Here is a 22696-nt window from a genome sequence, read left to right on the forward strand (position 1 = left end):
AGTGTGACTCATGGTCGTGGCCTGTATTCATTTCGAGCCTCAACAGTAGCAGTAGCCTCTTTGTATTAGTATCATTATTGTGTCTTGAGTGACACCTCGCGGTGAGAATCAGAAACTGCACTACTCGGCGCCGCCGTGAAAGTGACGTCACGTTCGGAAACCCCCTCTTGCCCTTATCGGCGCACTTCGGCTCTTACCTCGTTCGACGCTCTACGTCAGCCTTGCGTCGTGCGTCACCCGAGCACCAGCGACCCCCGAGGACGTTCGGTTGCCCCGCCCCCTTTTCCTTAACGGCACAGGGTCCATTTTGTTTTATTCTGGATTTTTGCAGGGACTCGTCGAGAGCTAGCTTAAAAACAACGACACACACCGCTGAGGCCACTTGAAGGTACGTCTCAACAGACCGAAATGTATTTGAGTATTAACATGCAGTTCCCCTTTTTGTTTATAATGTCGTGTGTGGGCTTTTTTCGTCTTACATTAGCCAACAACGAGGCTCGGTTGCCCGGTTAGCTCGCTCCCCAAAAGGGCACAGGGCCCCGGTTGCACACATTTACCAAATTGTGCGTAGTTATAATCAATGTGTTGTGTAAGCTACGTGGTCGCTGAAGAATACGTGTGTGTGTGCAGAAACATTTCCAACATGAGTGGCTGTCGTATCTTCATCGGCCGACTCAGTCCCTCGGCCCGGGAGAAGGACGTGGAGAGGTTCTTCAAAGGATACGGCCGCATCCGAGACATCGACCTCAAGAGAGGCTTCGGGTTTGTGGTAGGTCGACAATAAACGTTACCGGGGAGAGACACTGGTCACGACCGCAGGGTTTGCTCTACAACTCTACATTAAAAAAAAAAAAGAAAAAGAAAGAGGCAGATCATGCGTAATCATTACAGCAACTGGATCGGATGTGTGTGTGTGTTTTAATAATGCATCACTCGTCTTGGCGACTACAGAAAGGGAGCTGTTATTAATTGAAGAGGCAGCCTTTTGTTCCTGAATCATCTTTGCTGACACACCCACACACAGCTAACCAGCAAATGGTGATTTTTTTTTTTGAATGAAAATCTGGCTCCCACCTTACAGACTACAAACACACACACAGGAAGTAGTCCACGTGTGTGTGTGTGTGTGTGTGGGGGGGGGGGTAATATTTGCAATGATGAAGTCATCCATCGAGTCAATTGGTAGATTGATTGGCGTCGGTTTTGATTATTTTTGTTAAAGAAGTCTGTGTGAGAATTGAATGCTTTACCATGACCCACATGGCCGTACACTGAATTAGTTAATCAAGGATAGTTAGTGGGTTTATAGATAATGTAAATAATAGTTAGTTGAAAACCTGGACCCCCCACCTCCTTCTTTTCCCACACATAATTACATAATAATCCAGATTAAGCTGATGTATAGCCTTTGCTGTGGCTCTCTCAATTGATCCATATCATTCATTCTTTTGATTATCCTTGAGATAACTCATGAGCTGCTGATGATGCACGTACAGTCGCTGCTGATGGACACAACTGTGCTGCCGTGCATCGCACAGAGGAAACGTGTAAAACTGGATGTGAGGACGGTGGTGGTGACACGGCAATGTCGTGCTCGGGCTGTCTTTTTGGAAGGTCAATTATAGGCATTTAAAAGGTTATAAAGATTGAAAATGTTAACAGTTGTTGTTGCGTGTTCTCTTTGCTGCAGGAGTTCGATGACCCCAGAGATGCTGAAGATGCAGTGTATGAGCTTGATGGCAAAGAGCTGTGCAATGAAAGGTAGGAATGTCTGCTGCGGTAAATGTGAATAATGTCAATCAACTGAATTTTATCTTTCAATCTTGCTTCCTGTCCTTTTTTCAATGCTAAGTGAATTTTTCCCCCCATAATTTCAGGGTGACCATTGAGCACGCTCGTGTCCGTCTGCGCGGCGGCCGTGGCAGGGGTGCTGCCGGCGGCGCTGGAGGTGGTGGTGGTGGAGGAGGTGGTGGTGGTGGTGGTGGTGGTGGTGGTGGTGGTGGACGGTTCTCTGCTGACCGCTATGGCCGAGGCTCCCAGAACAGTCGGAGGTGAGACTTTGCCCTTTTACCCTCAGATTTCCTTTATCTGCTAAATAATGACAGATACGTTGTGTTTGCTTTAAACTAAAGTGAGGAAGGAACATATGTAGATTATCAGTTGTGCACTGTGTAAAATTCTGTTGAAAGGTGATCTCACCCATGATCTTAATTAGCATTGCTATTGACGAGGAGCTAACGAGAGCTCTTAAGTTCCGTTTCTCTCACTGCCCCTACAAAGTTCTCCTTGTATTAACAGGGTGTTGTTGTTTTTTCGTTTTCAGCCGAAACCCTCCTCCGATGCGCACGGAGAACCGTCTGATTGTGGAGAATTTGTCCTCTCGCGTGAGCTGGCAGGTTAGTTTCAAGCACATATTCTCTTAGACACATAGACAAGCTTCTAAAAGCTGCAGCACCACACATGTTGTCATCTCCCACAGTCTGCCTTCAACAATACACACATACAATTGTAGAAGTGATGCTAAAAAAAGTGGCATTTTTTAATGAAATGAAATCAATCGCTAAAATGTGTGAGCTCAAATTGTTATTTCAAAGTCAATGCTCATTGATCTGCAGTTCATGCAGTTACGTAATCATTTTAAATAGCAGTAACTACTACAACACTTAAATCTGTTCTTGTTTTTCAAATTTTAACCATTTCTTCACCCCTTTATTTGCCAGCCTGACTGTTGTGTCATGTGGAAGAGCTCGCTTATGGTGGAGTAAACCCCTTCTGGGTCCTTCTGTCTGGGTTGAGCCTGTGGTGTCACAGCCAGTCTGTCCTACTCCTAGTTGATGCCTGCTGGTCATGTGAGCGCTCGCTCTGCACTAGAGGCGCTGGCGGTCCCCTTCACTCACTCGCAACGCCCAGATGTGTGGTTGAGAGCGAGAGAGAGGAAACAGGGAGTTGGCAGAGAGAAAGCAGAGGAGAGAGCAAGAGAGTCGATGGTGATGGTGGTGGCGTATTGATCGATGGTTCGTTAATTTGAGGGGCTTCGATCGATCGATATCCCCCCTCCCTTCCCCCACTGTGGTGTTCCCGCACAACGCGAGCGAGAGAGCGTGAATTCCTCCCAGGTGCCCATGGATATAATCTGCTGTTATGGCGGGTTCGGAGAGCCTGCGGCCCACCCCAAAGGGTTTCGCTCTCAGGTAGTAGATTCCTCTCTTCCACCCTGTTCACTCTCTTTACTGAGGCGGGGTGCCGAGACGGGGGCAGTCCCGGCGCGGAGCCCTGTGCCCTCCTCGCCAGGGAAAGTGGGGCTCTTAGTGCCAAACGCTGCCCAGGCGGCGCCACTGCACTTCAGTTCATGCAGATGGTGTTGATTTTTTCTGTAGTTGTGACGAGCGGCGGGTCCAATAATCTCAAAGCTGTTGCTAAATAATGAGGTTGTCCAGAATGATCCCCGTCACAGTTTATCTAAATTGGCACACATAATATATATAAGATTTTTTTTTTTTCAATATATTTTTCTGTGTTTATTCATAAAAAGCATTTTGTTTAGGACGGGGTGATATTAAAACGTGGTCTTTGGGGTTCTTGGACTCGCCCTCCTTTTTCTACAGTAGCCTATGTTAGTCCTCTCAAGAGAATCTAACCATCTCTCTGTTTGGGTAAATCAAGTTCTGTTTTAATGTGTCAGCCTGCGCTGAGCCCCTCCCCCAGCTGACTGGTGTTTACATGTGTAGGACCTGAAAGATTTCATGAGACAAGCTGGAGAGGTGACATTCGCAGACGCACACCGGCCCAAGCTCAACGAAGGGTGAGACCTTTAACTTCACATTGACACGTTTACATTTGTAATACGGGGAAAATGAATATCCAGTTCATGAAAAGAAGTGTGACCTAAGATTCAAAATAATAATAATGTGTGGTGTTGGTTTCACAGGGTTGTTGAGTTTGCCTCTTACAGTGACCTGAAAAATGCCCTTGAGAAACTGTCTGGAAAGGAAATCAATGGCAGGAAAATTAAGCTCATAGAAGCAGCAAAGAAGAGGTGAGTAGTCTGCTGGAAGTTACCTCCATTCACAAAAGCAAAGAAAAAATCATCTGTCTCTAGGCAGACTGACAATCTAACATCCTTTCATCATTTATTTGCCATACTTTTTAGAACATCTCTTAAAATTGAGATTATAAGAGAAGGATAAGTTACAGAGATTGAAAAAAATTGTACAAATACTTGCTCAAAAGAAATCCAATATTACTCTGGCAGCCTGGTATAGGTAAAGTTATATGTTTGTGTCTTATGAGTGTGTCTCTCTTTTTCCTCTCTTCTCCAGGTCCAGAAGTCGTTCCCGGTCTGACAGCTCCTCGCGCTCTCGGTCTCGTTCCCGCGGTCGCTCTCCATCACGCTCGCCCAGACGCTCACGCACCCCCACGAAGGCCCACAACCGCTCCCGCTCCCGCTCCCGCTCTCGCTCTCGCTCCCGCTCCCACTCCCGCTCCCGCTCTCGCAGCGTCTCTCCCGCCGGCAGCCCCTCGTCCCCCAAAACAAAGGATCCCGCCAAGCGCTCCAAGATAAGCAAGTCCGCCACCCCGCCCCCCCTGCCGCCCGCCCAGAGGGTCTCCATCTCCCGTTCCCGCTCTCGTTCTCGTTCTCGGTCTCGCTCTCGCTCTCGCTCGACTGACAGCCAGCGCTAAGGGGGGCGCGGTCACGTTCTTAAGGGGAAGTGACTCGTTTCAGCCGTAGATTCAGCTTTGAGGTGTTGGCACACCGGCGTTCCAACGGACCCCTCAGAGAGAGGACATGAGAGTTTTCCTCCAGTTAAGTTTGGTTTCTTTCCCCGTCCGGAATTTTTCTCGTCGCCGCCCTCAAGTTCTTCACATTTTACACATACGTTTTTGATTTTCAGACATTTCATAGTTATTGGACATTTACATAAATTAACATCACTTTTTAAAGACAGCACATTAACAGTACCGAACCATATGCATGTTTTCACCCAGTGACTCCTCACCTCTGAATCTATTCACCCAAGCGAGGCTGCAGGTCCAGCGCTGCTGCGCCATCGCCTCATCTCACCAAATCACCACAATGCCCCGAGTGAACCAGAGTCTAGATTCGCTCTCATTGGGCTCGTGGGTCGTTATTAATCTCTACACTTGGAAAAATAAACCTTTCAAGAGAGAATCTGTATTTTTTTTGTCCAGCAGCACCTGGATGTTTTTAAAAAAAAAAAAAAAAAAGTTGTGACCACTTTCTTTCCTTCTTGTGACACTTGCTTATAAGTTGGACACTTTTTATCGCTCATTTTCAAAGCCCTTTTTTGTCTTTTGCCCCTTTTTTCTTTTGCACTGTGCCGACCACTGCTGCCGAATGAGCAATACAACCTTTAGGATGCTTTTGCATGTGCTATTTTGTTTGATCAAAATTCAGAACCTCCTCATTGATATTTTATTTGTGCTTAAAACTCAAATACAAACCATCATTGCAACTGGCATTTGCAGCTTCAGTATCAAGATCACATGCGTACAATTAAGCACATTTTCTCCACTAGTCAAACGGCTGTACGCTAAATTTTAAGGATCTTGCATTGACTGCTGGGCTTTTATTTTGTCGGGAGATGTAGGGCTGCGGTCCGCTCTTTGATTTCAACACTTAAAAAGTGGTGTTGATGTGTAAAAACAGTCAATTCTAGAATTGTATTGAATGTTATTTTATCTTTTTTTTCTTTCTACTTTTTTTTGTGTACAGCATGGAGACTTTTGTTTTACATACTTTGTGTTAAATGTAATTCCAAGAAAACTTGTTGGTACTGTGACAGGTGTTACTGTGGTTCGAATGAACATGTGGACAATGTTGTGGAAAGAAACTACATTTTTTTACATTTGGATTGTATTTTCAGTGGCAAATATAATGGACGTTTGTATGCTGTAAAGAATACAGTGGACTCAATAAAAACATTTTAACTTAAGTCATGACTTTTTGTCCTCATCTGTGCTTTATAAAAGGAAACACAGTTCAGAAATGGCTGTCCTATTTCCAAGTAGTGTGAGATCCCCAGGGCTTCGTTCTAGACTTCCATCTTGCTCTGGTCAGCAGGAGATCGCATTACTGGGAGAAACATCAGATGATGTTTGAGGCCCGTTGTCCTCGGTGAGTGCAGGCATGTAGGGCTCTGCGGGTCAGATCAGAAAAAAGAGGATTGAAGGACACAATGTCGAATAAATGACGGAGAAAGTGTGAACAAGTACCCTCGGCCCCAACGTATGGAAAGAATGGGAGCGTTTTTGGGCAAGGCGTGAGGATGAAGAGAAAGAAGAGGCCAAAGTCAAGGTCAAGTCAGAATGCCAAAAATAAAGACAATGTTGACAATAAAGTCGAGATTACAGTCAAACTAAATAACAGATTCTTGTATTTCTCTTATCTCATTAACCCTTCAAAAGCCCAATGGGTCAGTCTCACCTTTCTCTTTCGGCGTGAACCTCTGGTGAGCTTTGAACAGCGCAACGATCACACCCGACTCAATTAACTGGAAGGCCAAGAGGAGGATGGGGAAAATGAACAGGGGGCCCATCGTCGCGGGAGGAAAGACTATCTTCAGTATGGTGATGCACAGCTGGATCTGCTGACAGCCCGTCTCCATGGCGACGGTCCTCCGCTCCCTGGTTGAAGGGGGGGGGGGCAGATTTATCCATGAATTGCAGATACATGAAGAACAACACGACTAATGCCATGACAAGCCACCATTTAGAAAGGCTTCATGAGATGGAATTATGGATTTATCAATGTTATTAAATAATGTATACATCGGTTATCGGGCCAATGGTTGCTTGATTTGTGATCACCCATGATTAAAAGTTACTCTCTCACCTATAAATGTTATTAGATATTAACTTCTGGAGACATAAGGACAGCCAGGAAGGAAGGAACAACAAAAACAGAAGAACACACTCGGAAACGGTCAGAACTGTTATGCTGGAGGAGGATTTGTCTTTCACAGCCTGGCAACCCAAACATTATTCAACCTGAATCAAAAAGCCTTGATAAAATGACTGATGAATATTCTATGCTATTGATTACAGCATAAACCCCTTTATACGTGGTTCCTTATCAGAAAGTGGTGCCCCCCTGACCTTCTGACCGCGCCTGACTTACGCCTGGTTGAGTCTGCAGACCGAGGAGATGATGTATCCGAAGACGTAGCCGATGAAAGGCATAAGGGCGGCGGTGGCCACCAGCGGAGGAGACAGCACCAACAGGATGGAGACGCCGAAGTTAAAGCCCACTGCCATGATGATCCCCACAGAAGCGACCAGCGATATAGAGAGGCCAACCTGAGAACAACAGGACAAGAAGCAGACCATACCGTAGATTTGTTTTCCCTATTCATTTTGTTTAAGGATAAGTCTGTTGTGAGTCCGTGGTTGTTGTTGTGTTTTTATGCCCTGACCTTTGTGATGGTCTTGGAGTACTGCGGCCTGAAGTGGTTGATGAGGATGCCCAGCCCGCTGCAAATGGTTGTCAGGAACAGGGATAGGATGATGCTGCCGTAGGGCACGGCTTTGTGCAGGTTGGGGAAACCCTTACAGTAGAGGTAGAGCAGCAGGGGCATCATGCCCAGAGCCATGAACATGGAGCAGGAGGTCATCACCATGCTGGGGGGGGTGGCAGTTGTGGAAGAGGATAAGCGGATGGTAAGAAACTGCTGAATGAAAAAAGCTGACGCTGTGGTTGGATGGGTGGAATTTGAGTGTGGTGGCAGGAAAATGAATTTTGTTTCATTTTGCATCCTTCCATTATCTATTCCGTGAGAACGTATAACCCACAAAATTAAAAGCCACAAATCTGCAGAAGACCCAAGAAAAACCACACATTTTAACTTTGGTTTCTATGACACTTCTCCACCTGTAGTTTTAAACAAATATCCTACAGGACAAAAACACTTTTCGTCTAGAACTCTCCACCAGCGTCCCGAGGACTCCCTCTATTTTAATTTTTTTTTGGACAACGTGTTGTCAGCTCTGTCCAGCTGTTACATAGTGAGGTGTAGTGAAAACAGACGCCTCTGGGGGCTGCTGGTGGGGCTTCAGACTATCTTGACAGTCTTATGCGTCACTTGTCTCATTATGAATTCTGTCACAAGTTGATCAAACTAATAACTCCTTTTTTTTGGCTGCAAACATGATCTCGGGTAAAAAAAAAACATTTTCAACAAACTATTAAGTATTTTTGTTAAATGAGGCAAAACTACAGCCTGAAAATAATAATTTAACCAACAGAAGTCTGGTTTAGTCATCCTGTCAGAGGTTGCTTCACAGCTGGAGGCAGGTAGAAACATCCTCAAATATTAAAAAGTAAACATCTCTGCGGAGGAGACGCAACATGAGGTGAATGGCCCGGAGGTTGAAGCAAAGGGGACACAACATTATAACGTTTCATTGTCAGATTGGTGATATCCTTCAACTTCAGCTTATATTATCTACCGTTCTTTTTTTGTGGCTCTTTTCAATTGTTGAAAACGTTTTGCATTAGCCTCTTGAGTTTGATTGATTAATAATATAAGGTATGTTAAATGAGTGTAATATTGTGTGTCTGTTGGTGAACGACAGCCGGTCACGCGTGTACCTGAGGGTCACGTCTCCCTGCAGAGCCAGAGTCATGAGGTTGGACAACTGTCCTCCAGGAGAGCAGCCACAGATCAGGATCACCGTGGCAGTAATGCCGCTCAGCTGGAACGCCTACGGCCACATGCCACACAGACAGCTGATAAATGAATGGCAGGTAATGTAAACATGCTCTCTGCGGACTGACTACCCATGGGTGAAGTTATCAGTCAACACTGCGCCTTCTTGAGCTACATCTAGGCCTCTGTGGGTTTCTCTGCATGTGCGAGTGTCTGTCTCTACGAGAGACGTTATAGAGTTCTGTTGTATACAGCGGAGAAGATAAGCCAAAGATTCATATTAGAGAGGAGGGGAACCAGCATTTATTGACTATTATATATTCCCTGTTTAAAAAAAACATTAAACTGCCCTTAAAAAAAATACAAAGGCTATTGGCAAATACAACAATCTTATATGTCCATCCATCATCCATTCCGGTATATCCTTTAAGGGTTTTGGGGGAGCTGGAGCCAATCCATCGGGCGAGAGGCGGGGGTCACCCTGCTCCCTGGAGAGGTTGCCAACGTATCGCAGTGCCAAAATAAAGAGATCAATTCAAGGAAGGGGTCAATTTAGAGTCTCCAATTCACCTCACCCTGATCCGCATGTCTTTGGATCCCTGGAAAGAGCCCACGCAGACACGGGGACACTCGGCATGCAGAAAGACCCCGGTTGGTTGAACTGGGACGCGAACCAACAACCTTCTGGCTGTGAGGCGACAGCGCTTACCACGACACCACTGTGCAGCGCATCTCATGTGTCATATGTGATGAAATGAATTGAGCAATATGACGGTATCAGATCTTTATACCAACCTTAGCGAGACAAAATCCTGTCAGAGGCATGACACCGTACTGAGACACCAACGCAATGGCCACTCCCTTAGGCTTGATGACGTGATTCTGGGAAGAAGGGGAAAACACGTTTTTAGATGAAAATGATCCGATAGAGGTCCGTGTCCACTGCAAACACAGTCACGATTGTGCGTGAGCAGAAGGTCGCCGAGGTCACCTTTATTTTGGACCAATCCATGGCGCATCCCAGTGAAATCATGGTGTTGATGGAGAACACTATCGCGAACATACTGAGTGTTTTGTCCAGAATCGGTGACAAAGTGACGGTGGTCGCGGACGTCGTGTTGAACGAGACACTGTTGTTTTGCCACAGATCCGGACCAGAAACCATATCCGCCGTGTCGTCCACGGTGCCCTCGTTGTCGCAGTGGTGCGGACAGTCACCTGAGAACACATTGACACACAGAATGAGACACACACACACACACACACACACATACACACACAGAGAGATGTGAGAAAATAGATTGGGGGCCACAAAATGAGTCAGGTGGAATCAGGTGTCACACATCACAGTCGGAGCCTGACTGGAGTTAAGCAGCCAGGGTGGGGAAGACTCCGAAAAAAAGTCATTAAGAAGCTGAGTGTGCAAGGAAAGCATTCAGGGATCCAGAAAAAGACCAAACAGTTTGCAGGAAGACACAAGTGGTAGAAACATCCAAATTCTGAAGCGGCCTCAGATGAAGAGACACTAAAACTAAACATCAAGGACTCGAGGACCTTTCGTCTGAATGCCCCTTCAGAGGCTCGGTCTGAATGTGTGTGTGATGGTGGTGGTGGCGTTTTACTTTACTATTGTTTATGTGTATGCACAGTACCGATTTGTTTATAATTTTGATATTAAAATAATTGTTTGCGGACTGGAATGATGTGGTTCGGCCTCATGTGTTTCTGAGGAAGAGGTTTAAGTTTGGTTAGATGCAGGGCCCCCCCGGTCCCTTTGGCCTGGGGCCCCCACCCAAAAGGCCCTTGTCACACTCCTGTGCAGTTTGGAAAAAATGATTTTCACAACACATCCAGCAACAGCCTGGTGAATTCAAGCATTTAATCAAACTTAGCATTGAAATAAACTAAGTATTTGAATGATGAAGACTTAAAAGCTAAATCGTCCCTTTATGGAACTGGATTTTACCACCATTTATTATTATTTATTACATTAATTATAACTAACTAAATACAAGTCCTCATATTTTGTATATTCTAACGTTACATGTATTCTGTTACTGGTATGGTGAAACAACTTTACCCTTCATCTGATGGTTTATCTGAACCCCCCCCCCCCCTCCCTTTCATAAATCATGCAATGACAACAATGGCAAAAATCTCTAATGGTGACTGCGTGCTGGGGCCCTCCGTGTTGTCTGCAATATGCTGGAAAGGGACAAAAGGAGGGCATTTTAATGGTTTAACGGGCCGGCCCTGTGTGGACAGAGGGGGGAGGGGTGGGAGTCTCTGCCTGGACTCATCAGACTCTCTTAAGTATAATTACAGCTTCACATGCCTGGGTTTTTTTTAAGCACTTTTTACTCCTCCGGACCCAGCCACAGCTAATCAGTGTTTGAGCGCCCTGCACCCTGAATACTATAGGGGCTGAAATGGCTCTAAAAAAACTTCATAACTCAGCCCAGGCCTCGGGGGCCATCAAGCAGTAAGGATGTGGCAGGAAGGCAAATGAGAGAAATATCAGTTTCCGTGAGCACAGCGTCATTCTCATAGATTTCCTGTAACATTACCCATCCCTCGGGTTAATTTAAATGCTATTGTATAGTGCACAAATATATAGCTAAATACTTTCTTGCTGTCATCCAGGAAGACAGAGAGGCCAGCGCTGCAGCGGATGCATTATTAAAGCCTGGCCTTATTGTTTTGTCATCCTTTAAAAAGGCTATACAGTTACCGGCCACGTTTCTGGGGTGACCCTGTTTGGCTCGGCTGCTGCAGGACATGCAGTGTAATTCCCTGAAAATGGTAGATGTGGGGTGGAGTTGGCAGAGAGGACTGGAAACAAGAGGTTAGGACAGGATGGGAGGGGGGGGATCTAGATCCAGACCAGCTTAAAGGTGGAGGCATAGATGGTAGGATGGAGGTCAGTGCAGGTCTAAAGCCTTGTTTGTTTCTGCAGGCAGGGCGATGGAGGGCAGGGTGTCGCCGGCAGCTGCTGCGGCCTCTTGACCTGCTGGGGGAAATGGATGAGACGGCTCGTTTTTTGTTTTTTTTACACACACATCGACTGATCCACTGTTGCGGCGCAAAATAATCCACAGTGTAAGCTCCTTATCTACAGCACAATTTTTTTTTAAAGGAAGCACCACAGTAGATTATTTGCAAATTTGTCCTGTGACCAGCCCCCACTCTATACATAACACCAACGTGACGGTCTCTTCTCAAATAGGTATGTTTTGTGCAGAAAAACAAATTAATGGATATCTTCACGATAAATTACAGTCTGCTGATTATTTCCGGTTTAATCAATTAATCATGAAATGTTTAAATATGGTGATGAACGTTCAATGAAATATTTTTAAGGAAAAATGTCCAAAACCCAAAGATATCCAGAGTACCAAAAATAAAAGACTAAAGACTGCAAACAATGTTGCTTATTCACAAGGGACAAAGTTATATTTTGCTTGTTTTGTGACTGAATAGACCATTTAAAAAAAAACCTTCCTTCATAATTTATCAATAATGTATAATAATTTATCAAAACATAGTTCTGATAATTCTAAAGGGAAATAAGATGTAAAAAAAAATAAATGCATGTTGCTACAAGTGAACTAGCGAGTAGGGAAGAACCTGATTGGTGCATATTTGCAGGCTGGTGTAACCAGACGTGTGTGTGTGTGTGTGTGTGTGTGTGTGTGTGTGTGTGTGTGTGCGTGTGTGTGCGTGTGTTGAGTCTGTGTGTCGGCCCTGAGTGTATTCTTAAAATCCACGTGTCTCAGCCATGTCCCTATTTAGCTCATTTGACATACAAACACGACTCAAACTACAACTCCCATGATGACCCCGAACGAAAAAGACGCTCTGATGTCCTGAGCGAGCTCGATCACTTGTAGTGTGTGAAAAAAACATTGATTCCTCTTCAAACTATGTTAAAGCCACTGTGTAACGTTTACTCAGCTCATAACTTAGCACGTGTCTCTTCATATATGTATAGCTTCCTTCGAAATACTCAAATCATTCACGTTTTCAGAGGATAAACGGAAAAAAAAACCTCGCCACGGCAACTACAACTCCCATGCGCCCCGTGGGTGCGGCGCATGCGCACCGCGCGGCGGAAGGCTCGTGTGGCGGAGTGTAGTCACGTGGAGGCGACGGAGTCCACTCGGTGCCGTCCGATCGGAACGTGAGCTGTTAGCAGTCTTGGCAGTCGGAGCGCCGCCCGGTGCTCAACCGATCCATGTTGTTGTTTTAGCCTCCCGTCGCGTTAAACTAGCCCATTGCATCGAAGAATGAGTGATAACGATGACATCGAAGTCGACAGTGACGTGAGTATGGCGACTTTTCCGCCCTTTTATTTTTAACAGATGTTATTTCGCCTAGCCGAAGACTTAGCTCAGCTAGCTGCTCGGCTAGCTTTAGCCGCTAGCTGCTTTTCTGTGTTTTTGTTTTTTTTTTGAAAATGGGGATTCTGGTTAAATTCATTGGCAAACTCTAATTTTGCTAGTCAGCTATATTATTATCATTATTATTATTATTATTTTTTAATTTTCTAGTCACCTCAGCGAAACAGTAAGCTATTCTGCTGGACAATTAAGGCTACAATTGTACTTTTTGTTCTGTGTCTTTGCAGGAAGAATCACCGAGATATCACAATGTGGTGCGTAATGCTGGGGGGTGGGCTTGTCCAGTATCTTCAAAAAACATATCTCTCTCTCTCACAAGTTTAATTTATCCATCACAATCTACATTTTCCCCCCTGTTTTGTTGTTTAATCGATTGGTGAGATTGTTTGCACTGTGGAGGTTGGTGTTGACTTCGAATAGAACGTTGAAACAAGTGCTGCTGCTTCCTGCCACACATTTTGAATTTGCACAAATAGTCCGTGCACGGCAATTTTACGTCATTTTTTTCTAGGATTTAATAATCGTGCAGCGATTGTTCTTCCACGGCATCGGCGTCCGTGCACTGCAGGGTATCCCCCCATCCCGCGCGCGTGCGCGTGTGTGCGCGCTCGCCGCCATAGGGAGACGTGACACGACATCTATATTTAGACCAAAGCTTTATCCCGTTACAAAAGCCTTTTTGTTGTTGTTGCATGTTTTTTTTTTATTATTTGATGTTTTTATTTCCGGTTTATGCAAAGCGCCTTTTTTTTTTTTTTGGTGCGAGGAGGAGGAGGAGGAGTAGGTGGAGGAGGAGGAAGGCGGCCGGGCTGCTCGTCGCGTCTCCTCTCCCCGCAGTTGCACTTCCACATCGCGGCGGGGGGACTCACAAAATTACAACATGTAGGTCACTTCGTTACAGAGACGAGTCCCCGTTTACATTGAACACTGCGTTGGAGGAGGAAGAGGAGAAGGGGGGGGGGGGGTGTTGCATGTGCGGTGGCCGGCTGCGCCTGCATCCTCCTCATCATCCTCATCATCATCATCCTCCTCCTCGTCGTCGTCGAGCCTTCGTGTCAGGACGCGGTGCTGCGGGAGGTTTTTCAGCCTGCGATTAGAGCCATGTTCTCTCTCCGGGCCACCGTAGGACTGGCAGCCTGAACGAATGACGTATAGCTGCATCGAATAACGGCGAGAGAGAAGGGACCAAAAAACAAGAAAAAAAAAAAACACCCTGCGCGATTTGGTGAGCTGCACAACACCACGACGTCTTTGCAGAATTTTTTTTTTCCATTTATAAAATCATTCAGAGCCGGTGTTGAATTTAAACAAATATATATAGCACGAGTGATTTAAAGACGAGGAAAAAAAAATATAGCTGTCATTTCGCCCCCTCAAAGCAGTTGTTAATTGCAGAAGAGAGGCTCAGACCTCATTTCAGTCCGGTTAGTGTCATTTGATCTGATTGACTAATAGTTATAAGCATAAATATGTATTTTTTTTCTCTCCCTATAGCTGTTTGTTGCCCCCTCTGAGTCCTGACAGCTGCTTCCTTCGCTGCACAGCAAAACAGAACGTGGCCTTAATCTGCAAATATATAAACGGATATGGCTGAACGTATTTTCTTTACAAAAAATTCTCTATAAATTGAAATACCCGTTTGGTGGTAGTTTGCATTGTGCAAGATTGCATCAACAATAATCAAACCAAAAAATTCAATAAATGCAACTTGAAAAAAATGCATTGAAATATTGATCAATTTTGTTCCCACTTGATAGGATATCAAATAGTGCTGTCTGTCAGTTACATTTGTGCTAGATTGTTAATGTATGAAATGACAGTTTGTCTTAAGAGCAGCAAAAATTATACAAAGTGGCGTTTCTTCCTCTTCGTCTTCTTCTTCCACAAAGCACAGATTTACGGACAGTGGCTACAGAAACCAGGCCGCAGCCAAGATTTCTCTTTAGTGGTTTTTGGCAACTCACAGAATTAATGATAAAAAGCCGCAGTTAATTTGTCACCAACAGTAATCATTACACAAACCAGCTATTACTGTCACTGGCTGCAGCTTGTTAAAAACACAGGTTTTTTTGGGCACCGTGTGGTGGACATTGGATTGGTTTCCAAATGTTGACAGTGGCTCTGTTTGTAGATATGAGCTACTTGGTGAGATAAAAGAGCTACTATCAGGCTCCAAAGTGAAACGAGTGCTGAGCACCAAAGACGTAACTGTATAGCAGGGGTTGGGATGCCGTTTCAGTTATTTACAACATCCTTTGAAGGCCAAACATAATTCCTGAACACTAACCTCTTTAATGCGAATCGTCAGATGTCAGATGGTAGTGATGATGATGATGATACTCAGCTGGTTTTTCCTGCTTTGGGTAAGTCAGTCTCTCTTTGCATGAGTCAGTTTTGGAAAAGAAACCGCTCACGGCCGTAGGTTGTCCCAAACACAGGCGCAAACTTCACTGCACGTTTCCTCCTGAGTGGGAGATCCTCAGGTCCCTCGCACGGTTTATAGAAGTCAGGAACAGGGGGAAGTTGTTATTCATTTCGGCCCAGTCGATGCTCAATTAGTTTGTGTAGGTTGTAGGTTGTTCAGCTAGTTAAACAGTAAAGGGTATGCATACATATTCAGTTCCACAGTTGACTTTTTTGGTCCTGAAACCTGTTTGTTTATGCCGTGGGGTTAACTGAGCGAGTGGAGGCAGTTGTGTGCTACGAGGAGGAGGCACGTGGCCCCGGTGGATTTGTGTCTCCTGGCTGGTTTTGTGGCTTTTGTTGCGACAGGCCTCTGGAGCAGCTGTCGCCATGCCAGCCGGGCGAGTCACAAGACAGGCATTGTGGCCAGTGAGTGAGCAGTGACGTGGTTTATGATTTTATATTTTCAGTTTCATTTGCCTCAGCGGGATGTTTTTCTGCTGTACGTTTTTAAAAGGTGGTTGTTTGAGTCACACCAAAACCATGATGACCCAGCGGAGGCTTGCCTTAACCTGCGTGGTGACCCACCTGCGGCTCTTGTCGGGTTTTTGTTGTGATCCGTGTACAACGCGAGTCACATGATGCAATGTCACGCGACTTGTACTTTGGCCTGATGCATTGTCGTGGCCAAAAAAACCGAAACTGATGCTAATATTTAAAATCAGGCCTTTGGTTCGTTGGAGCTGCACGGTGGGAGGCGAACGTCTCGGCCTGATGGCGGCGTGGATTAGTCCATAATCAGATGTGATCGGATGCTGTGATGGTTTTGGGTCTGAAAACTTAAGTTGAACTGCACAGATCTCATTCCCCCGGCTCTGGTCATGTGATCACGGCAGCCATCTTAGGCCTTTACACTCTAATGAGAATGCAAACGTGTGGTTGAAATGCACAAATGCTGCTGCACGAGCCTCCACGTGTCAAATGAGGATGTATAAGATGAAGGTTGCATTAGTTATTTTTAAAAAGAAAACGGCAGAAGAAAATTGTGAGTTTGACTCAGTGTAGAAGCTTGAAATCTACATTGGACGCCGATTCGTGACGTCCAATGTAGAAACCTCAGGGACGACCCGAGGAGAGAAATGTTCACTTATATACAAACATATATAAGCAAACGAGCAAACATACAATAATAACAGGTGATGAGAACTGAACGGTAAAGTCGTTCGCTTGTTGACCTTTTCACCACGAAGCTCCTGAAGGTCATCGAGTGTCAGTCTCCCAGTCCACAAAATGAATCTGTTTCAGATTGTTGATTATTTGCCTTTATCTCCACTGAGGTGATATTTGTTTGTCTCATGGGTTTGACTCAAGGTTTTCAGTTAGATTCGGGGCTCACAGTTGTGCCAGTGATCGTGGACTTTTTGTTTTAGCTCTAAACGGAAGGAAGTGATGTTACAGGAACATCATTTGCATGAACTATTGCACTTGACTGATGGAGGTGCATGTTTCGGCCTTGTTTCTCTAACCACCACCATCATCAAGAGGTTTTTCTAGTCAATACACAGAATATTTGCATTTTGAAGCTTCACACGTAAATATTTGCCTGGTCATCTCATTTTCATTCACGTGAAAGGATCGTTTCAGTTTTAGTTTTTTTAATAGAAGATATCAGTTTGGGCTTTGGTAACTTAACTCATCTTCATATAGAATTTAGTTTGTGTATTTCAAAGTACCCTGCTACTAAAATTATTAACACGGAGATGAGGTCTTTTTTTTTTACTTGAAGCCAACAATAAAAATTAGCATCAGATCCGAATGCGACGTGTAGATGGAACAATCTGTTGATTAATTGACAGCCTGACAGTTGAGTCAGTTATTTGAAGTAATGAATTTTTTTCGTCAGAATTTGCATTCCTCATTCGTGAAAATCTTCACATTTTTGTGTGGAGTGTTGGTCTGACATGAGAAATCTGTGATGGGAATGTTTCAGTATCTTATTGACGGATTAATCGATGGTTAATAATCGTTAGTTAGAGCTCTAACGCCATCATGTTCTAGTCGTCGTCGCCGTCGAAATAAATTTAAATATATAAAAAAAAAAAAGAAGCACTGATTCTTTCGCCCTTGCCTTGAAGGCGGAGCGGGACTTGGCAGCAGAGCGGTATGTGTGTGTGTGTGTGTGTGTAGGTCTTGACCCAGGGGGCGGCGGCTCTGGGCGCCCGCCGTCGTCTGCCCACGCTGCTCTGCTGCCAGGCTCAAGGCCCCTGTGACTCTTCTCGTTGCAGGCAGACAAACGGGCACACCACAATGCGCTCGAGCGCAAACGTAGGGACCACATCAAAGACAGCTTTCACAGCCTCCGCGACTCTGTGCCCGCCTTGCAGGGAGAAAAGGTTGGTAAACCCCAGCCCGTAAGTCCCACCACTTTTCTATCTTCAATAATAACATTCATGCATGATAAAATGTTGTTGCAATATGAAAATGTCGTTTAGAATGTTTAGGGTCGAGAGCATTTCAAGCACATGGTATTTGTTAGAGCCCGAGCGATACATATCGGTTGGTCCAGAATATACAGAATAAACAACGCAATGTGCATTCATGGTATGATTTACCTGAAATAAAATCCTGTTTATTTTCTTAATTGAAGTTCTATATTTGGTTGTATTTGTGTTTTCTTATTCGTCATCAAGCCTCACATACATTTCTTTGTCGTAAAGGTTTCATAACCACATCTTGGGAATCATTGACAGTTTAAAAAAAAAAATATATATATATATATATATATATATATATATATATATATATATCGGCCGATGCATCGGTATCGGAAAAATCTTGTACTCCCTAATATTGATATCGGACCCCCAAAAATCCATATCAGTCAGGCTCCAGTGATTCTAAAGATTTCCTGTGTAAAATCCGAGATGCAGATGTGTTCACTTTTCCTCGTGTGCGCGTGTCAGTGGATCGGGAGGACGAGGGCAGATGGTGCAGATTGGCAGCAGTGAGACGGTGATTCAGTCATTAGGCTTGGACCCGCGTCAGGAAGTTATTATGAGGACATCTTTGTTGCGCTCTTCCTGTTTTGGCATCCAAGACTTTGAGACGATTTGGAGAGTGGGTTCAGTTAACTTGGTCACTTTAGTGTTTTATCACCCCCCTAAAGACCATTTCAGGACTGACACACACACACACAGTGTGAAGGGGGCGGGGCTTGTGAGACGCTGTGAAGGATGTTTGATCATGATATGTAACGTGTTTGGTTACAGCTGCCTCAGTCCTGAGAGCAAGTCGAACAGAGGAAATGAACATTAGGGCTGAGTAGGAAACCTCCAGACTGAACCGGTTGCCAAAGTCAATAATTGGCTCTATCAAGATAATAATTTATGGTCAATAGCCTCCAGCAATTTGGAACATTTGCTAATTTATTATTCTTAAAATTTTAAGTAGAGAGTGTTTCATGATGTCAGAGGTGAACTTGCAGGAATTCCTTGTTTCAATATCAAGAAATATTAGTATTGAAAAGCTGCCCAGCCCTGATGAGCGCAAAAGATTCTTTATAATTTGTCTGTAGATTTTAAGTCTTGTCCATTGATCAGGGACACATTAGGGATCTTGCAAATGTCTGTTAAATAATGTCTGTTGTAATTGGACATTCTGGAGCTGAAGTGTAGTCCACACGCCACAGCAGGATTTAGGTTTGCTGTAATCCCGCCAAGCACAGAGGGAGATTACTGTGTCGGGGGTTTGATCTGACCCGTGGATGTCAGACTGATACAAGACACCCGATACGATACATCGTCCGATAAATATCTGTCAATGATTCCAAGGATGTTGTTGTCAAACCTCACCTCAATGTAATTGAGGCTTGGAATTTGAGTTTAACCATAAACCTTTTCATGAATAACTATAAATGTAAAGAAAACACAAATAAGAATAAATATATATAACCTCAACTAAGAAAATAAACATTTTACGCAAAATGTAAACATAAATGCACATTCATTCCTGCATTTTGTACAATATAATATTTCACATCGTTAAACATGAGCGCTGATAACGATGTGTCTGTGAAAGTCTCATATCGGCCGACGTTATCGGACAATTGATATATCGGTCGGGCTCCAAACACAAGTAAACACAACCTGCAAATATTTTGGCCCTAATTGACTTTGCGTCATTGCGTCACACGAATATTCCGCTCGGAAATTTTTTTTGGTCGAGCAATAACATTCGTGGGATGCACCGAGCGCAGTGAAAGACACGGATCTAATAATCTGATCGTGTGAAAAAATTGAAAACCTTGCATTGTCGTATCATGACACGAGCATGTTGTTTTTTATTGTGTGTGTTAGAAGTGTGACAAGAGTGAGTACTTGTCATTTCTGCATGTGTCACTAACAGCAATCTACCAAACAGGCGTCTAGAGCTCAAATCCTAGACAAAGCCACAGAGTACATCCAGTACATGAGGCGAAAAAATCACACGCACCAGCAGGACATCGACGACCTGAGGAGGCAAAACGCGCTGCTGGAGCAGCAAGGTAAACACCCACCCCCGCTGGTCCACCGTCGCCCACTGTCGTTCTGTCCCCCCGGGCCGCGGGTGGCGAAAACCTACGATCGTGTTTTAAAATGGGAGACTTGAGTCTGAGGGTTCAGTTTGACCTGCAGCCGTCAGTGAGTGTTGAGGGGAGGACAAACAAATGCAAATCCTCCACCGACACGTTTTTCGTTCGCGTGCCTTGAAAGGAGACATAGATGAGTTGTTTTGAGAACATGCCGTTCCGTTCTTGAACTCAAACATTACGTCTCCACTGTGCTCGCTTCTATAAAAAATTTTTTTTTTTATCATTTTGACCAGATGGTTTAAAAGTTTGAAAAATCTTAGATCATCATTTCTTCCTCGCCCCAACTGTTTAATATTTACATTTTTTAAATTAAAGCCACAGAACCACGTTACAGTGTTTATCCTAAAAGTAATATTTATTAATGTAATGTCCCTGCAGTCAAATGTAATATCCACCTGTAGCAGACGAGTCTTATCAAGGACAGACGTGTTACTCACATGACCTCCCCCGGCGCTTTGACTCAATCAATATGTCACTGTGACGTGTGTGTTGTCTTTTGACTCCCGTCGTTCCTCTTCCTCACCTTCGTCCTCCTCTCGTCTCTTGTGTCTGTCGTCAAGCAGTCCGCGCCCTGGAGAAGGTGAAGGGCTCCGCCCAGCTGCAGGCGAGCTACTCGTCGTCCGACAGCAGCCTGTACACCAACCCCAAGGGCAGCGCCGTGTCGGCGTTCGACGGCGGCTCCGACTCCAGCTCCGAGTCGGAGGCCGAGGAGCCGCCCAACAGGAAGAAGCTGCGCGTGGAGGCCAGCTAGAGGAGCCGAGCGCCGGCCGCGTCGAGGTCGAGGTGGCGGGAGCACAAGCGGGGGAAGGAGAAGCAAAACGCAAGCCTCCGAAGCTCTCGAGGCTCGTGGAACCCTCCCCCCTTCTCATGCCAACAACAACCACATCCTCCCTCCCTCCCTCCTCCATCATCTCTGGGTGGGCTCGCGCTGGAGACTCCTCAGACGGCCACCAGGAGGGAGGAAGACGACTGCTTCAGAACATCTAGAGAGCTTCAGGTCCCCCCCCCCCCACATTCCCCCTCTCTCTCCTTTTCTCCGGCTCTGCGTCATTGGTATTTCCCTTCTAGCAACGTCAGCAGTCCAAAACCCCAAAAGAGGCAGCTTGGCTACTTAAAGACTTGATGCTTTTTTTGTACCCTCAATAAAGCCCCTCCTCCTCCCCCTAGGGTGTTTGGGAGGGCAGGGTGCACCAGGCGATCACTGCTTTATTATTATATATATATATATTTTTTTGTTTTTTTTTTTTGTTTTAATTTTTTCCGATTAAAAACCTGTTTAGACTTTACACAAACACACACACACACCTAGATAAATGGTCCTGGAGAAGTTTACCTTTTTTAAAATTAAAATGGAAAAATAATAATATTTGTAGCTTACTTTTTTCCACTAAAGAATGTGAAGACGCTTTGGAGCAAATGTTAAAATGACACCCACCTCAGGCCCACCGGATCGCAGACGTTTTTCTGCCTGACACGTTTCTTAACACGAGATTTAAAAACGAAAAGAAAAGAAAGAAAGAAAGAAAGAAAACGTGAATCCTTTGTTGAAAAAATTGATGTTTTGAAGGAGAATATTCCTAAAACTTGTATCGTATTTTGTCCTTTAGCTTGAAGTAGTGAATGACTTTAGGTGGCCGAATACGTTAGGCATCTCGTTTTATATATATATCATATTTAAAAATTGATTGGATGTTTTCAAGTTACAAAAAAAATATGTTATGCATTTTTGTAGTTGATCTCACAAAGTCATATGGAGAAAAAAATGCCAATTTGTCACTCGTAGTTTTTTTCCCCTCAAGGGTATGAAATAGGTATTTGAATGTGAATGAGTAGCTCCCGTCCTGTCGCAGCACAGGGAAGCGAGACGAGTCCCCGTCGGTGTGTCGTGCTTTACACATTATAAAATCAATGTCGCTGAATTTTTTCCCACCCTAAGGCAAAAAAAATTGAAATGCATTTTGCGTGTCTAGGAGACGTGTGTGTCTGTATATCGTTTCCCATTTTATTTCCATTTAGGAGGATATAATTAGCGTACCAGGTCTTTTGTTTGTCCGATTCCATTCCATGGAAATTACAAGTATGTTGTACATACTGCCAACAATTGTCTTGCAAGTTGAGGCCGACCTTTACTATGAGACTATAAAATAAACTATTTTATCCTTTAACACGCTCGCTCCTCTGTGGTTTTTGTTTAACTGACGAGTGTAGATTTAATGACAGGTTTCAGCTTTTTTCGCCCCACTGCTCAATGTGTCGTCACAACACCAGGGCAGGTCTTTCTGGTTTCTGCTGTTTCCAGCTGGTGTGTGGAACAAAGACCGAGGGGCAGGTGAGTCTCTCGGAGCCAGAGGTCACAATGTCCAACTGTATAACTCTTCTGCAGCAGGTCGTCTCTGTGCAGTGACTCCGTCTCTAATTATTTAGATGCATTTTTATGTTTCTCCTAAATTCCAGTTCAGAAATCCTGAAGACGAGTATCTAAAATGTTTTTAATTATATGAATGTTTTGTATTTCATTCTATTGATAGTGTTTTTTATAAAAAAAAATTCCTCCGGAAATCAACAGGTGCCAAAAGAACAGAAAGAATGAACAAAGC

General features: G+C 44.5%; 3 protein-coding genes across 18 annotated transcripts; 2 read left to right on the forward strand and 1 right to left on the reverse strand.

The window, feature by feature from the left end:
- Window positions 1–226: 226 nt before the first annotated feature.
- srsf5b (serine and arginine rich splicing factor 5b) lies at window positions 227–5954 on the forward strand. The gene is made up of 8 exons (XM_035616784.2): window positions 227–388; window positions 631–769; window positions 1691–1761; window positions 1878–2051; window positions 2324–2396; window positions 3729–3802; window positions 3929–4036; window positions 4320–5954. The coding sequence occupies exons 2-8, from the start codon at window positions 644–646 to the stop codon at window positions 4678–4680; spliced, it is 987 nt and encodes a 328-aa protein (XP_035472677.2). The 5' UTR covers window positions 227–388; window positions 631–643; the 3' UTR covers window positions 4681–5954.
- slc10a1 (solute carrier family 10 member 1) lies at window positions 5696–15614 on the reverse strand. 3 transcript variants are annotated; one of them, XM_035616782.2, is made up of 9 exons: window positions 15354–15614; window positions 11551–11673; window positions 9658–9884; window positions 9462–9548; window positions 8609–8721; window positions 7434–7638; window positions 7139–7317; window positions 6446–6645; window positions 5696–6158 (listed from the first exon to the last, which is right to left on the reverse strand). In XM_035616782.2, exons 3-9 carry the CDS (start codon window positions 9829–9831, stop codon window positions 6076–6078), a joined length of 1041 nt encoding a protein of 346 aa, XP_035472675.1. In that variant the 5' UTR covers window positions 9832–9884; window positions 11551–11673; window positions 15354–15614; the 3' UTR covers window positions 5696–6075. The 3 variants fall into 3 exon arrangements, with proteins under 3 accessions (XP_035472675.1, XP_047184352.1, XP_035472676.1); XM_047328396.1 differs by having other exon boundaries at window positions 11551–11676; XM_035616783.2 differs by lacking the exon at window positions 11551–11673.
- Window positions 12800–22264, forward strand: max (myc associated factor X). Of its 14 annotated transcripts, none has more exons than XM_035616785.2 (5): window positions 12801–12988; window positions 13294–13320; window positions 17755–17880; window positions 19874–20012; window positions 20660–22264. In XM_035616785.2, exons 1-5 carry the CDS (start codon window positions 12953–12955, stop codon window positions 20848–20850), a joined length of 519 nt encoding a protein of 172 aa, XP_035472678.1. In that variant the 5' UTR covers window positions 12801–12952; the 3' UTR covers window positions 20851–22264. The 14 variants fall into 14 exon arrangements, with proteins under 14 accessions (XP_035472689.1, XP_035472678.1, XP_035472682.1 ...); XM_035616789.2 differs by having other exon boundaries at window positions 17755–17862; XM_035616792.2 differs by having other exon boundaries at window positions 12802–12988; window positions 17755–17862; window positions 19889–20012.
- The last annotated feature ends 432 nt before the right edge of the window (window positions 22265–22696 follow it).

This window comes from Scophthalmus maximus, chromosome 18, assembly GCF_022379125.1.
Source record: "Scophthalmus maximus strain ysfricsl-2021 chromosome 18, ASM2237912v1, whole genome shotgun sequence".
NCBI classification, from domain to species: domain Eukaryota; kingdom Metazoa; phylum Chordata; class Actinopteri; order Pleuronectiformes; family Scophthalmidae; genus Scophthalmus; species Scophthalmus maximus.

Coding starts and splice junctions, on each gene's coding strand:
- srsf5b (XM_035616784.2), top strand. CDS start 644: ATGAGTGGCTGTCGTATCTTCATCGGCCGACTCAGTCCCTCGGCCCGG. Junction 3,803..3,928: donor CGGCCCAAGCTCAACGAAGG/GTGAGACCTTTA, acceptor TTGGTTTCACAG/GGTTGTTGAGTTTGCCTCTT. Junction 4,037..4,319: donor ATAGAAGCAGCAAAGAAGAG/GTGAGTAGTCTG, acceptor TCTCTTCTCCAG/GTCCAGAAGTCGTTCCCGGT.
- slc10a1 (XM_035616783.2), bottom strand. CDS start 9,831: ATGGTTTCTGGTCCGGATCTGTGGCAAAACAACAGTGTCTCGTTCAAC. Junction 8,722..9,461: donor CAGGATTTTGTCTCGCTAAG/GTTGGTATAAAG, acceptor ATGTGGCCGTAG/GCGTTCCAGCTGAGCGGCAT. Junction 6,159..6,445: donor GTTCACGCCGAAAGAGAAAG/GTGAGACTGACC, acceptor TCTGACCCGCAG/AGCCCTACATGCCTGCACTC.
- max (XM_035616785.2), top strand. CDS start 12,953: ATGAGTGATAACGATGACATCGAAGTCGACAGTGAC. Junction 12,989..13,293: donor ACATCGAAGTCGACAGTGAC/GTGAGTATGGCG, acceptor GTGTCTTTGCAG/GAAGAATCACCGAGATATCA. Junction 17,881..19,873: donor AGGTTGGTAAACCCCAGCCC/GTAAGTCCCACC, acceptor TGTCACTAACAG/CAATCTACCAAACAGGCGTC.